The following is a 16706-nucleotide window of genomic DNA, read 5'->3' as shown; positions in this document are numbered from 1 at the left end:
TCTCTCTTTCCTACATCCACCTGGTATTTGGTGAGCTCCATCTTGCTGCCTGCCCAATTACAGGGTTCTTAAAAATTTTCAAAGGTGCTAAGGGAAAGCCTTTCAAATATATTTGCTTCTGTAAAAGAGAAAGATCAAACAGTGTACAATGCTTTTCAGCTGCCAAGTCAGGCACTGTCAGTTAAAGACTTCATGAAGGAGCTTATTCAAAAAGCTTCTTGTTGCTGTTTTAAATCTAAGTTTTAAGCATGTTTTCTTGTTATCTATATCTAGGTTCTACCTTATAACCAATCAATAGAAGGCACCCTTTCTTCTGGTTGGAAAAGGTAATTTATTAGGTTTTCTTAGTCTTCCACCTGTTCAATTCCCTGAAATAAATGATTTATAAAATCGTATCATAGTGTTATAGAATGGTTTGGATTGGAAGGACCCTAAAGATCATCTAATTCCAACCCTCCTGCATGGGCAGGGATAATTCCCACTAGACCAGGCTGCTCAAAGCCACACCCAACCTGGCCTTGAGCACTTCCAGGAATGGGGCTTCCACAAATTCCTTGAGCTGTTCCAGTGTCTCACCACCCTCACACAAAAAAATTTATTCCTAACATCTAACCTAAATCTCCCCTCTTCCCGTTTTGATCCATTACCTTAACAATACATATTCTCTGTGACTTCTGTGCTCTAATTTTTGCCAGGCTTTTCCTGGACAGCAAGAATGATCTCCCTCTCAGATGGATGCTGTGCCCATTTCATTACCTGTTCTCAACTAGTAACCATAGCATTTGATAAAGTTGCACCTATTCTTAAGGTGTGCCTGTGTCCCAGGAGGACACTATTCTACATATTTTTCAAGTCTAGATATTCTCTGCTAAAGAAAAAAAAGGCTTACAAATAATAATAAAACCCCACAAATTTAAAAAACAAACCCACGTTTTTCCATTCTCGAGTACAAAGAGTCTGAGTCTGGTTGTAAGAAGGGGACACTTACTCAGTATTGTGTGTATCCATCATGTAAAAAAGTTCCTGCAGTTCTTCTCCACTCAGAACTTCGTCGGCAAAATAAGCCTTGAATTCATCAAAAGACAGTTTTCCATCATCTGAAACAATGAAGAAATAGAAAGTGCCTTAATTTCCTTTATGCTTTTGCTTTTTTACTTCATGCAGTAGAAAAGGAAGTTGTTAAAAAGCCCTAGCTCTTCAGATTGAGTGTAGAATTGTTACATGTTTGATCAAGACACATAAAGAACATGATGTTAGATGCATCAGCTGTGGTATCAAGAGTTCTCAGTTTGCCTGATAACTCTGTTATTCTTCCTCCTTCTCATCTTCCAAGCAAAGACAGCTGGTTTGGGTAAGCCTCTCCTGGCAAGCCATTAATACAATCCTGTCTTTGCCCTCATACCATTCACTGTGGCTTCTCCCTGCCATGTCCCACACTTCCCCTATTCATTCCCTGACAGTGTCCTCCCCTCTGCATGGAACTGCTGACCTCCTAGGACTGAGGGGGACAGAGAAAATCCATGGAAATACAAAAGCAAAAAGGTCAATGAAAGTATTTGCAGCTATCTAGAGCTATGTATTTATTTCCCTTTCCTTTTCCTCATCTTTCTTTTCTCAGCTCCCCGGCTCCTACATGGGAGACTGAGACTCAAGTGCACGATTCAACAACAGTAGGAATCTGACCCTGGCTATCTTCTCTATCTGACACTACACAAGACACTGAACCAATTTGCAGCATTATGATACTCTCTTTCTTCATAAAACAGATCAGTCTCAAAAAGCTCTGTGCTTGGTGTAGAATTAACAAAATAAATTAATACATTTTTTTTAGAAGTTTGACTTTCATAGGATAGGAATCCAGTTTTGTGACCACTTCCACTGGAAAGAATCTCAGCTCATTTTCTTAGACAGCATAGAAAATAATAGTAAATTCCAATCTTCCAGCATGTAAGTTGTCCAGACCCAACACCAAAAATTCTGTCCTCAAGAATAAGTGTCCTCCTTTCTTGGCTGTACCCGCATGACTTCAGAAGAAGTGCATGGGTCAGGATAAGGCAAATCCATAACTCTGGTAAAACAGTCATGGCAATTTGTTCCTCACTGACTAAAGTTTCTGATTGTGTTTTAAGTGCAAGATTGATAACCAGCAAGCAAAAGCCAAAGGAAAAAGATCTACCTTTAACTTAGAGGAAGTTGGAACAGTCAAACAGTAGTCAAGGAGTAACTTATTTAAACCGATCAAGCCATTTCATGAAGGATAGATAATATTTTCAGAGCCTAAGACTTCATTACTAAATATGTAAGTTCACAGGGTTCTTTCTCTTCCTTCAGGAACACACTGAATCACTCACAGGGCACTAAACAACAGTAGAGGATTAATACTACGATGCCCTAAGCATCAGGAAAATCTGTGACATATTGTTGCCTAATTTTAGAGTGGTGAAGACTCAATTATAAAGGCAGTATCTGAATCCTGTAAATACATGCTGTACTACAGCATACCAATTTGAAGAGTGGAGCTGAGAAGTTTCCTCATTCTTTTACTTGCTCTTCATAATTTCTGTAAATTGAATATATGGTTTCAAATGTGTAATCCTCAAGAGATCTCAAAATCGAATGTCTGCTTCAACAAAAACACTTTGAAATGTTTAATATGAAAGGACAGATTGTAGCTGGAGATAATCATCATTACTATCAAAATAAAATGTCAGGATCTACAAGAACTAAAAACTAGAATGGCACAATACTTTGCTGAAGGTAGGCAGTTTTCATTTACAGAAGTGCCATGATTACCTACTTCAGAATCTAAATACACCTGCCATTGGCACTGGTGCAGAGAAGGAATATAAAATATTGAGTGTGTTGAAACAATCTTCTTTTCACAGCTGGGCTTCCTCTGCCTCATACAGATACAACCTATTTTTTAATCAAACTGCCTCTGCAACTTTAGCCTTTGCTGGGAAGGGCGATTTGCATGCAAGTTATCCACATACTCAAGAAACTAGTGATTTTTGGCAACTTTTCTGAGGTAAACATGTTACAAGTTTACTCACAGAACAGTCTGGGCATGATACAAAACCTCAAATATCTGTCTGTTTATCTCTGTTCTTCAGGATTGTTGGCTTCACATCAATCCTGAAAATCAATGATCTGCCAACAGCCAGATTGGGCACTTTAGCTATTTTCTTTAAATTTTGTTATTCAAGAGCAGACATTGCCTTTTGCTTCAGAGCTCTTTTTTCTCCATAACTTTTTGAATGTTATCGACATTGCCCGACTTATTGCTGAGCTTGTTGTTGCCAAAACCCAGGGAGTTTTGAACCTATTCAGTTACTTGAAGACTTTATACAGTTACATTTACTAATAAAAAGCTCTAATTCTCCAAGGAGTTTCTCTGGTTTTGTAGGAGTGCAATTGTTTTGCTAGTACCACTGGGGACTGAGACATCAGTGGTCCATGCCACCACTGCACTCCTTCAGTGCTCAGATAAAGCTCAGATCCAAACCCTAACAAGTGCCAAACCCTAGCAAGTGCTCCTTCTGCTGTTTAACTGAATAAATGTTTGCCTAGCCAGGGTTGTGTTTTTTTTTTTTTTAAGTGTCAAGAATGGCTTTTATTTTAAAGGTTGCAGTACATATTGGCAGCACTGCATCTCTGGGGCACACCTCACGGCCCTTGGAGCACCCAGATAATTACTGTCTGGTTTAAGCACTTAGAGAGCAGCTGGGCAGAAACCTCTATCCTGGCTTCTTCGTTTCTTGCCGCTGGCAAAGCCACAGGGGATGGAAGATTCATGAAAGAAATTTCTCTGAAGCCAGGCATCCTTCAGAAAAATCAGGCTTCAGCAGCATTTGCCTTGGCAACGTTATCTCAAAGAAGCTGTTTTGCAAGCCTTGTCTATCTTCTCTGACATCTTTCAAAAGCAGGGTTTCTTCAAAACCAGGCACTGTAGTCCTTCCTCCTTGGAGCCAAAACACTCATGACTGGCAGACAAGAACATATAAAATAAAATCAATCTCCCCATGTAACACTTGCAAGTTAAGAAAGATGTTTACATGGTGTTTTAGAGGAGCCTTCCTTTGGATTACAATGGCATTCTTAGCTTTATTTCAGTAAAATTTACCTCTCTATTGAACAGATGATTTTATGTGTTAAATAGGCCCAAGTGATATCCCCCAGCCAGTCTTCTCCAGAAACACCAGTAAATCTCCAGGTCACGTTTTGGGTATCTTACGACTTTAATAGACAACACCTTCAATATTTCAATAGACTTCAACAGACAGTATCTGATGAAGGAAACACACATATGCTCTCTTTTTGAGTTAAAAGATTATATCAGTGAGTGAGATACCAAGCAAATAATGAACAAGGGTGTGTATATATTTAGAGTCTACATGCCCAAAGATGATCGCCAATTGTGAACCTGCAGGAAGCCTGCATCTTCCACATGGAAGGGCTTGTGATAACTGGGAGGAAAAAAAACCACTGGGATGAAGCCTGAACTGGGGTTCACCTTAGTGGGATGGGACTCGGAAAACTGAGCCCATGGCACTGTCCCTGCCGAACCAGAAGGTGCTCAGCTTGCCTCCAGGCTGGCAACATGCACATGCCAGTGCAGAGTATTTAGGGTCTGTTGCTCTATAAGCACAGTCCTCTGTCCTTGTACAGCAAAAATTAGTAAAATTGCCAAAATAAGAATTTTCAGTGTGCCAAGGAGTATGCTGATAATATCCACTAGGTCCCTGGCAAAAGGGGTTGCATAAGAAAAAGCACAGACAAAGCTGAAGCTTTAAAGATTCTGAGCAAATGCACTAACCTTGCATCGACTCTGATCTATGTCAAGTGTTTTTATAACAAAAAAAAATATGATTTTGAGCCGCTATTCCAGCTATTATGCTGGAAAAGTTGAGCACGTATAACCAAGTGGTTCCAAGGGGATTAGGTTAACAGAGAGAGAGATTAGGTCTAAAAGTAGGCATTTTATCTTTATAGAAATAAGATAATTTGGCATCTGTAGTACAGAGTCCAGTGCTACAGCACCTGAAGGACCCAGGGAGGTGGGATAGGGAATCCCACCCCTGGCAGAGCCTGGGTTCTGAAACAGGACCCAGGGAAGTGTCTGCAGCAGATCCAGACAGTCAGGAAGCAAACAGGAGTGTGGCCAGAGTCCTTGGAGGCTGTGCTATAAGGCTTTTGCCTTACAAATCCATTTGGGATTTGGAAGCTCAAATCAGTGATGCTGCAGTTCACAGAATCTCTGTGCATACTGCTCCCCTGAGGGATTCCTGCACACAGCCATTCTTCTCAAGGGTTGGCACACGAGAGCTGTGTCACCCTGTCAGGTGGTGCCACATCTGGCCAGTCCATGTGCATGGAGGGGAGAGACCCACCCACTGCTGCAATGGGGCAGCACTGCTGGGGGCAGTCTGTGGGCTACCTGAAAACCTCATCAGATGTCAGGATGTTATGGCCACAGATCAGGGGATACTGGCTTAGAAAAAAATGCTGAAACTGGGGACTTGGCATGCCTTGCTTTGGTGTAACTCTAAAGTTTTGGTTGAAAAAAAAATATATTCACCCAAGTGGCAACCCTCAGAGCCTCCACACCAACTCTGACAGTTCACTTGAGGGTGATTCAGGAGATGCCCTTCCTGAGGTGCTTCCCCTGCCTCTCACAGACATATTCACTCTGTCCTCTGGGATTAGCTTGAAGTAGCACTCTGGGCTACCAGCCAGAGCAACTGAGAAGTCACCATCTGAGGACTGCTCTAGCAAGGCAGCTGTCAGCCTCCTAGAGCTCACCAGGAGACAAACGAGCTGACACAGCAGGTAGAAGACTCACTTGCAAAGTCCATGTTTGTCCTGAAATGGTGCTGTCAATAAATAATGAATATGAAAGCACTTATTTTGATTTCTGCAAAACTGACTCTAGTGTAAGATTTCCTCTTGATCATTGTACAGGTTGTGGGGTTTTGGTTATGCTGTGGAAATCTTGTTGGTTGACTCAAATGAGGTTGCTCTGTGAAACACTCTGGTCCCTGGCACCAGTGGAAGCTACAGGATGCTGTTGTTGCCTTATTTTAAATAGTCTTTTATTTATGACTTGCAGTTTTTTGTTGGGCTAATGTTCACATGGTTTTAGAGCTGGTCTGAAATCTCAGGCCACTGCAATCAACAATTTTGCTACTGTTGGAGTGTTGTGCGTTTTGTAGAGGGACTGGGGGACTTTTCATGTGTAATTGCTTATGCTAGCGAGAAGATACTGTTGCTAATAGAGTGTGAATTCATTCAGTTTTAGAATTCAGTGTTTAAAAATGGGATGTTCCTTTTCTGTATCATGGACATCAGGGGGTGCTGGATGAAGACATACGACAGAATGAGGGGATTAGTCTCACCAGACTGTATTTTTCATTTTACAGATTTTAGTTCAGTGACATCATAAAAATTGCATTTTATAGGGGAAACAAAAGCTTTCAGTGAGTGCATGTTTGAAATGTCAGAGACAAAATGAAAGCAGACATAAATGTGCTGGTCTGGCATTAATAACATTTCATTGCTGGTCTGTGCTGGGTGTTTGATATTCAGGTCTGGCTGCCTCTGAAGCTTTAGTATCCCTTTGTTTAGTCAATTTTTTATTTTCCTTCATTTGGTTGCAGTCATTCCTGACTGCCTGAAGCACAGTTTACTGTGCTCCTGAAGGTTAAGTCTTCTTTTTTATTATTTTTTTAAAAATCTCTGCTTTAATAGCAGTTTTGACCTGTGGTGTTTTCTAATATTTTTCTCTTAGGAGCTTTAAGGGTGTTTGTAATATAATTTATACTCAGTGGTTTTTCATAACAGCTGAGTTGTATTTGCATATCAATGACCACATCTATATACAAACCATCCCTGTTGAAAGCACCTTCCCTCAGCTGAAAGAAGATTGTTAATTTTACAAGATAGAGTGTCACATTCTCGGTAAATCATTACCTTTTTTTCTTTTCCATTTTGACAGACTGTTTGTGATTGGATTTCTGCAATATAGTCTGTATTTGAATTTCCATTTCTGTGCCAACAGAAGGTAATTACAACATGAGGCTATCCCAACAGGGCACATATCAAAGCTGCATGGTCAGGAGATGCTTCAGGGTGACCTTTACCAACACCTGATACTGTTTCATTTGATTGTAAATCCCTGCAGGCTCATGGGATGCTGCATCTTTTTCTCACCATATCAGAAGCTAAGAGAAACACCTCATGTAGCCAAGCAGGAAGATAAGCACACACAGGTGCTACAGTCAAATGTGTGTGGGGCAACCACTGTTACCTGTGAGATGAAGGAGGCAGAACATTTTCTTTATTAGAAAAGACTGCATTGGGCAGTTCCAGTTTCCCGTATGTCTTTACTCCTCCTGCAAGTTAGGGACAAGATTTTACCTTTTGAGAGGAATTTGATGAGTTTGATTTTGTTTTAAATGGCAAAAGGAATGAAATAAATTAATACTTTCCCTTTTAGCTGGAATTTTTCCAAATTAATTTCACGTCGAACCCACATGCCTTCCTTTAAAAGCATAAGAGTATTGTAGGATAAACCTGACCGAAACTTCCTTTTCATGCGCAAACGTGAAATGTCTTTCCAAAAAGGTCAATGTGCAACATCTCACCTTTATGAAATTGCTTTTTCTCCCTCATGGTTTTCTGGTGCTTTTGTCAATATCATGAACCACATATTTCTTAGCAATGTGATATTCCTTCCCTCTGCCTTTTTCTCCCTTTCAGGAAATCACATGTCCTTTTCATTTACTGGAGGAGTGTGGATCTGATCCATACAGAGCAGAGCTGCTCAGCCATGAAATAAGAACTACAGATAGAGTTTATGAAGCTGATCCTCTTGTGGAATCTGGGCATAGCTGACACTTCCAGAAATGGGAGGGTAACAAAATTATATATGTACCTGGGATGGCAGAAAAAGAAGCCACCATAACAAAAGAAACAACATTTTTATTACTTCTTTTGAATACGGGTAGAGCTGTTTGGTTAAGGAGTTTCTCAATTAAACTCAGCTGTCATAAATCTCTGTAGCATTTTTGAGTAACAGCAATTCAGCGGGATTTCTTGGCTCTTTTGATCTCTTATTTTAACTGTCTTTACAAGTATAGTTGTTTGTCTTTATTGTGGAAGGCTAACCTGAAGTTCCACAGTCCCTAAATTAATCTGTCTCCTGTACTACATTATAATCCCCTATAATACTCTACCTCCTATAATACACCTGTTTATCAGCTAGATATGCTTTTTGGATGTATTTTTTCCTTGATGTCAAGCAAGATTCTAGTAAAGCTTTTGATGATAATTTTTTTGGGGCTATTTTAATCTCCTAGAGAGTTAATACAGCAGCTCCGACAGTCCTATTAAAAGTGCATGGGTTAACAGGATCATGTCACAGTTATGTAGTATTTTTTATGTAAACCAGCACTAGGTTTCCTGTAGCACAGAAAGGTGGCACTGAAAGTGTAAATATCCTAGCCATTAATAAAAGCTAATAATCCGTGCTGACAACAGTGCAAACATGTTAGGTAAGTGTTCACATATCCAATAACCTGGCTGAGAAGGTACTTAACTTCCCAGCCTTTAAACAAATCTGCTCCCTATTAATGTGACACGTGCCTGTGCAGTGCTATGTTAACAAAATGGGAAGTGCCACAGGCAACTGGTGGTTGAGCAAACACAAGCATATAACAGCTGAAACCATTTCAAGTTCATGGACTTAAACTCATAGAGCTAAAGTGACTGGACTTAGCCCCTTTTCTCCCAACAATATGTTGTTAAGGATCCATATTTAGGTATGAACTCCAGTGTCTCTATGGCCACAGTGGCTTCATATTGTTCTGAAATAAGCAAGTTTGTCAATGATCATGTGGGCTGTTTCCCCTATTTTAATAGCAAACTATGAATAATAAACTATGGGTGACTCCAATGAGGATGAGAAGACTTCCTGACCACCAAAACACTGTGGATCCACCCGGGCTGGGACAGAGCATGAGTTCAAAAACCAGGACAAGGACATGAGGATGTAGGGGCTCTTCCTTCTTCTGAGGGGATGACCACACCTTCTCTGCACCATGAAGTCTGACTCTCATCACTTTCCAGGGTAGACATGTAAACATCTATTCCAAACACTGTGTGTGGGATGCCAGCAGAACTTGGCTGTGGCTGGCATCTGGCTAAGCTGGAAAGGCACTGCTGAAGGTCCTTTCCCCCCTCCCAGTCCTCACTTGGGGATTCAACTTGTACCATCACTGGCCTTGCAAGCAACTGGCAAGCTGACCTAGGGAGATTTAAAAAAAACACACAAAACTACCAAAAAAATCTCAGAGATGGATTTTTTGGCCCCTGAGCTCTCTGAAGGAGCCTGCCATGGTTTTGTGGGAAGTGCCAGTTGCCACACACAAGCTGGGGCAGAAGCAGCTGCCAAAGATGGACTGTGGGGTGGGATTGCCCTCTCAGCAACAGTAAATATCTGTTCAACAGGCTCAGTTATACCACCAAACTGCACGGTAGGCCCTTACTGTCCAATAGTTCCTCCTTGAAAATTATTCTGATTTTCTCAATGGTATCCCTTGGCATTCAGATACCTGACAGTACACTTTAACAAGCTTGCACAATATTTGTTTTCTGAGGATTGAGTGGGAATTGCTTGTCAGTGTTAAATCCATCAAGAGCTTTCAGGAAAAGACCAAAGCCTGGCCCGTGCCTCTGCAAGAAGTCTCCTCTCCCTTCTTCCTGTACTTTGGTATTACAGTGCTAAATAATGATGAGTTTATGTTTCCTTCTTGTCCTCTAAGACCTAACTCTGATTGTCTGCATTATGTATAAATACTATTTTGGCAACTTCAGAGCTACAGAAGCTCTTCTTAGCCTCAAGCACACTGAATCTCACACTTCGTGATGCAGGGATATAGTAGTGGCTTCATTTATCTGTTAGAGGTCATGGCACAAAAATGACAATGTAAGTTGCTCAAAACTGTGCTGTGACTCTGAGATGCAAAAAGGCATTAAACTCAGGTTCAAGACCACGACTATAGAGAGTAGTGAAAAAACCTGGTGGCTACACTTGTGGTCCTTATAGGAAGGTCTTTCCCCAGCTGTGGCCAAAACCGGAGCATTTGTGAAATGTTACATTACTATGCTCCAACTTACTGAAGTAAGGGAAGAAATATATGTGGAAGAAAAGAATGAGGGCAAAACTTTTGGTTAGGAACATAATAAAAAACTCACTACTTTTGTGCTATAAATATGCAAGTAGAATTCAAGGCTTTATTCTGCCTACTGACATGCAAAACAAACAGGTAACTGCAAAATGCAGGAAACAAGTCTGATTGCTGGATGTAGCATATGGTGTTTTTAAAAAGTAGTAAGATGGAGCTACTAACAAGTATTTCAAAACTTCTTGTGAACACAATGTCACTAAGAGAAAAGCCACATTCACCTAAAGTGCAACTCAAATACACATGCCAAATAGTGAAAGCACAAGATCTGCCCTTAAAGAACCCATGGGGAAGACCAGTGCACAAAAAATACATTACCTGTAGAAAACACAAAACAACACGAGGGATGGCTGGTTTTCCTGTTAGAATGTTTCAAGCATGACTTAAAATGCTGAATCAATAATGGATTATTTTTTTTTTTCCAAAGAGAGGAAGGGGGAAGACACATGACTGGCCTTACCGTTCTTGTCTGCTCTTCTTAAGATCTACACAAAAAAAAGAGAAAGAGAAGAGAATCACTTTCTTACGTATGGGTTAATAGCACACAATGCTGTATTTAGTGAGCATTTATAGTTTGAGATCTACACAATATTTTCACAAGTCTGCATAAAATTGAAAAGCCCTTAGTGTGTCTCCATGCTTGCCTCACAGTATTGCTTTCTTTAACTGCTCCTGTGCTCTGTGCACAGAAAACCAAGACCATAATAAGAACCAGCTTTATTTTCTAGTTTGTGTATGGCTTATAATGATGATGATCAGACATAAAACCTGATAACTATATGGCTACCATGATACTAGATTCAGCACTGGGAGAAGTGGTCTAAAAAAGCAGAGCAAGGATGACACCTGGGAGGATGCACCGAGCATCACAGAAAGTGAGAAAGACTCGAGGTTTGTGTGGGTGGAGGAAGCAAGGGGTAAGTCAGGAGAGCAGCCAGGTGGCATGAAGGGATCAGACTGGGTATCGAAGGCAGTGAGATTAGATGTGTGGGAGTAAATCTGAAGATTGCTCTGAGAAAGAGTAGAAACCAGAAGAAGAAAGGGGAGAGGGAAAGGATAGAGGTCTATGAGCTGGGAAGGCCAGGGCAGCACAGGATCTAGCACAGGTGCCTGCTCTAGATCCTTTGCTGTGATGCTTTCATTGTGCAACCCATATGCAACCCCAGGTTACCCACCCGGTGTGCAGGCCTGCCTTTTCTCTCTGCTGAAAATGGCAGCTGCTGGAGAACCTATTTAAATATGTAGGTGAGATTTTGTAACTCCTCATGGAAAGTCTGAGAAGAGGATCTGGAGGGGTGTATCCCACAAGAAGCGGTGACAGAGCCTTCCAGACCTAGCAGCAGGTCAGCAGGGGGACACAGCACTAACCCATCCAGGGCTGTATAACCTGCACTGGTCCTGTCTTACAGCCAGTGATATGGTGATATGTCCGCCTGTCCCTCTTGGAGTCTCACCACAGGTACCACCACACATCCCTTGGAGATCAGGACGTCAGGGCCAGGCAGCAGAAGCCACAGAGGGCATCCCTTCCAGCTTCTTTGCTCCCTGATCTCTGCATGAGGTGGTTTAGCTGTGGCATGGGTCACCATGTGACACTTCAGAGAAGCACAATTGCCATCCAGTGTCACTCTGCTACATTTCCAGATATAGTCCCCATCACTTCTTCAGCTGGAGCACCAATGGAGTCTTCCAGGCAACTATACTAGCAAATTTAGACAACAGAAGAAGACAAATCTTCTGAATATAGTTTCTCTAATGCTATGAATATTAGGAAAACAAAGAGTTTCAAAATGGGCACATGCATTTTTGAGAGATGAAGGCAATGGAAATATTCTCCAGTTTGATAAACTGACAGTAGTATTTCAGCAGCTTCACCAGCACCTGCTGTAACTGCTCTGCTCCTAGAGTGAGACCAAATAAGAAACCCAAGAACCAAGATGCCAAGCTGCCAAGCTCTGTTGGAGCGTCTTCCTGACTGTATTTTGCTGGGAGGGGTTGGTGGGGAACTAATAAAATTGTCACCCACATCCAGGACTTAACTTATGGTCTCTAAATCTGAACTTCTAATAGGAGTAAGTTTACATCACAAAAATTATGAAATAAACATAGTAAGATGACATCTTCCCTCCCTGCATACCCAAATAAATAATATATTTGAAACCAATTTTCAGCATGGGGTTTGGACTGTTTAGGTGTTTTAAATTTTTACTCTTAAACTGGAAATTGTCCCCTAAAGAGAGTGGAAAGACTAAATGCAGAGCAAAGGAAAAATCATCAATAGCATTGTTAGAATAAAATAATAACTTTTTCTACAATCCTTAACAGGCAAAATACAGCCCTAGATTCCTGGCAGGTCTGGCTGGAGTTTTTTGGGGAACTGTTATTCTTTCTCCTACCTCACTGGCAAGCAGCCTTTTTTCCTTTTTGTGTTACCTGAAAAACAAGCCTTTTTCCTTTCTTCTTTTAAAATGAATTTTAATTAATTACTATTTTAATAATTATTATTTCAATTTTGGATTAATTAATTAAAAAAACACCACCACCGACAACAAAAACCAACCAAAACACAACCTTTATAGAGATGTTATAATTCTTTAGACACTTCATGGGGACTATGACACAAATGCAGGGAGAAGGTCTCTGCCCAGTTCCCCATGGGCCTGAGGCCTCAGCACCTGCCCTTTCTGTGTCCTTACAGCCAGTCTCTTGCTGCCTGGTCTAATTTACAGTTCAGTGTTTTTACAGGTGGGTATACTTCCCTAAGGGATAATCACAGTGCTGCACACCCCCCTAATACCTATGACATGAGTGTACTCTCACAGGAGGAAGGGTCCCCAGGGTACAGTCCCTGCTTTGGGGAAGGCAGCAAATGGGTTTGAATTTCAGGTTTTCCTCCAGATATAAGAGCATAAGTACAGCAGGAGTCCCCCTCCTTCCTCTTCACGAGTTTTATGAATGCCACCTACTTTTCTATAAATAGGAACATAGGATTTAAGAAATTGCTGAAATTTCAACAAATAATTTTGATTTGAAATTTTTAATGGTAAGTTATATGTAAAGCTTTCAGTTTATCAAATACTCCGACCATCTGCAGTTTCCTAACCCAGTGTGCCGAGTTAAACTGGGGAGCTGGCTTCATTTGAATGCCTCCTATCTCTTTTCTGGCGACCTGGGATTTCTCTTCTGTCCTTAAGTTGCATGCCTGTAATTCTCCTATTTTTCTTATAAGAGGTATTCATACGACCAAACAACTGTGTTTTTCTTTATACACTTGAATGGAAAGGCTAAGGGTCAACAAAGAGTTTAATTCAAATGACTTCTCATGTAGCCAAGAGCAATCAGAAAATCATAGAATAATAGAATGGTTTGGGTTAGAAGGGACCTTAAAGGTCATCTAGTTCCAACCCCCTTGTATGGGCAGAGACACCTCCCATTGGACCAGGTTGCTCCAAACCCCATCCAACCTGGCCCTGAACACTTCCAGGGAGGGGGCATCCACAACCTCCCTGGGCAACTTGTGCTGGTGTCTCACTGCCCTCTCAGTAAAGAACTTCTTAATAGCTAATCTACATCTATCACCTTCTCCAGTTCAAAACCATTAGCCCTTGTCCTATCACTACGTGTTCTTGTAAAAAGCCTCCCTCCAGCTTTCCTGTAGGCATCTTGATGAGCAGACATGGTTTTCATTGGGGGTGGCTTGAAATAATTCAGGAAAAAGTTTGGGGAGGTTAATGGAGGCTTGTTACAGAAAACACCTACACATCTGGTCTTTTAGTACAGAACATGCCACTTCCAGCTGATATTGTGGACTAACCATGGTATAAGGGTTGGTCTGAAGTAGATCAGAGTTTGTAGTAGAGTTGGTCTGAAGATCTGTAGGTCTCATGGAGTCTAGGGGCTACTTTGGAGATCTTTAGGTAGGAGTTTGCCTTTTATCTAGGACTTGCCTTGGACCAGGCAGGTTTAGACAAAACACTACAGTTGCATCTTGTGAGATGCTGAGCCCTCAGTGATGGTTGAGCACAGCACCCTTGAAGGGTTGGATGGCCAGGTACACAGGAGGGCACCTCACTGGACTTCCCCTCAAGGGGCTGAGGCTGCTCAGGGTTACACCTCAAGTCCATCAGCTTCTGGTCTCCCATTACCGGATGGGAGGGAGGCTGCAGTTTGGGTAAAAATCTGTCGAAGGGTGAGAAACTCTTCAGTGAAAAGCCCAGAAAACAATAAAACAATACAAATCCAAGCAACATATTTCAAAAAGTGGCAGTGTTTTCATCTAGCTCCTCTCATACCCCCCCCCAGCTGCTAACCTTCTCTCCTCATGACATGCACACCATCAAAAGCAAACTCATTCCCCTTATTAGCATTTTAAAAGTTAGAAACATAAAAAAATTAAAAGGAAAAGGGAAGTGGGAAGGGGAGAGAGGATGGGTAAGACTTGCTGAGCTTCACCATCTTTCACCCCAGGAAGGAAATCACGAAGAACAAAAATAATAAAATAAATTAATAGAACAAAAAGCCGGGGAGGGGGGTGTGAGGAGAAAAGGGAAAAACACGATACCCCCCACCCTCTCGCAATCGCTGCCTTTGCTGGAGGGAAGGGGTTCATGTCAGGAGCGCCGCGTACTTACATCGCGGAAGATGCGCAGCCCCGCGCCCGGCTCCGCCGCCATCCGGCCTGCAGACGTCAAGACGGCTTGAAAAAATAATAATAATTTAAAAAAGATGAAGAAAAGCACTTCAGGCTTTTAATTTTTTATATATATATATATATATGTAAATACTTCTGAGAAGCTTTTATTTACTCTGAATTTTATTACGGAAGTGTGGGAATGTATTTCTTTCCAGAGAGACAAAAGAAGAAAAAAGTCCAAAGGTTTTTTTTCAAGAGCTATGAGAGTGAGTGCAGATAAGGAAAAGATTCTTTAGATGGTAGAAGGGCTTGTTTTTTTGTTAACTGTAAAAACAACAAGAATTTAGATATTTAACTTTATTGACTAATTACTATATTGGAATGAAAAGCCTTTCATTAAAGAACCAGTATCTTTTCCCCCTTTGATAAGTCTTAATACTCTTGGTGAATATTTTGAGTTTGTCTAGAGAATCTTCCCTAAAAAGTGTCAGAAAAAAAAATTGTGAAATCCTGATACAAAATGGATTGAGAAGAGCCCTGAGGAGAAGGACTTGGGGGTGATGGTGGATGAGAAGCTCAACATCAGCCAGCCAGTGTGCTCTTGCAGCCCAGAGAGCAACTGCATCCTGGGCTGCATCAAAAGAAGTTGGGCCAGCAGGTCAAGGGAGGTGATTCTTTCCCCGTTTGCTAAGCTCTTGTGAGACCTCACCTGGAGTGCTGTGTCCACTTCTGGAGTCCCCATCATAAGAAGGCCATGGAGCTCCTGGACAGAGTCCAGAGGAGGGCCACAAAGATGATCAGAGGGCTGGAGTACCTCTGCTATGAAGACAGGCTGAGAGAGTTGGGGCTGTTCAGCCTGGAGAAGAAAAGGCTCTGAGATGACCTTATGGTGGTTTTCCCATACCTGAAAGGGCTTAAGGGCTTACAGGAAGGCTGGGGAGGGACTGTTGGCAGGGTCATGCAGTGATAGGACAAGGGGAAACAGTTTCAAACTAAAATACAGTAGGCTTAGATGAGATATTAGGAAGATATTATTTAGTGTGAGGGTGGTGAGACACTGGAACAAGTTGCCCAGAGAAGCTGCGGATGCTTAATTCCCTGGAAGTGTTAAAAGCCAAGTTGGATGGGGCTTTGAGCAACCTGGTCTAGTAGGAGATGTCCCTGCCCATGCAAAGGCGTTGGAACTGGATGATCTTTAAGGTCCCTTCCAACCAAAACCATTGATTTTTAGGGACGAAGTTAAAACATAAGCAAAAATGACTCATAGGTCATTTATTATAGCAGGAAGCATTATTTCCATCATTAAATAACTTATTTGAAAATCACCTTTGTGTGACATAGAAATGTGAAGGTACTGTTGAAGTAATCATTTTAGCTTTCAGGTTTGGATGAGCAAATCAATCTGTGAATAGCTTAACTTACTGGTGATAGTTTTCTATACCAGTTTAAAATTGTTTGAAGTAACTTCAACACGAGCAGGATGAAAGCTCTGAATTTTACCACTTTCCCTATTCATTCAGTGATTTCCCTCTGTCTCTGAGCAAGAGGCTGTGAGGTTGAGCAGACAGGAACTGAACCCCTTGGTGCCCTGTGATGTGGGAGTACATGAATGGTATTTGCTGCCGTAATGGGAGGATGATGGTTTTGTGACATACCCAAGTGAGGTTAGCAGAGGTCAGCACTCAGTGATTCATGCACTCGCTTCTGCAGCCCCAGACCTGTGCTGCCCTTAATCTATTACAAGGAATGAAGTTGTTCCCTGTGTGGATGGGGACAAAACCTTAAAGTGCTTGCTCTTTTTCTTGCCATGTGTCACATCATTAAACTTT

At 41.5% G+C, this 16706-nt stretch overlaps 1 protein-coding gene across 1 annotated transcript in view; it reads right to left on the bottom strand.

Moving 5' to 3' along the window:
* Window positions 1-14917, bottom strand: part of NECAB1 (N-terminal EF-hand calcium binding protein 1) — a 56851-nt gene extending 41934 nt beyond the window's left edge. Inside the window, exons 1-3 of the mRNA XM_010006421.1 lie at window positions 14876-14917; window positions 10705-10729; window positions 989-1097 (exon numbers count right to left, since the gene is read on the bottom strand). Of these exons, the coding sequence (XP_010004723.1) occupies window positions 989-1097; window positions 10705-10729; window positions 14876-14917 (176 nt within the window). The remainder of the gene's footprint in view (window positions 1-988; window positions 1098-10704; window positions 10730-14875) is intronic.
* Window positions 14918-16706: the final 1789 nt, after the last annotated feature.

Source organism: Chaetura pelagica, unplaced genomic scaffold (assembly GCF_000747805.2).
Source record: "Chaetura pelagica isolate M959 unplaced genomic scaffold, ChaPel_1.0 scaffold76, whole genome shotgun sequence".
Classification (NCBI taxonomy): domain Eukaryota; kingdom Metazoa; phylum Chordata; class Aves; order Apodiformes; family Apodidae; genus Chaetura; species Chaetura pelagica.
This window is presented reverse-complemented; position numbering and strand designations above follow the sequence as displayed.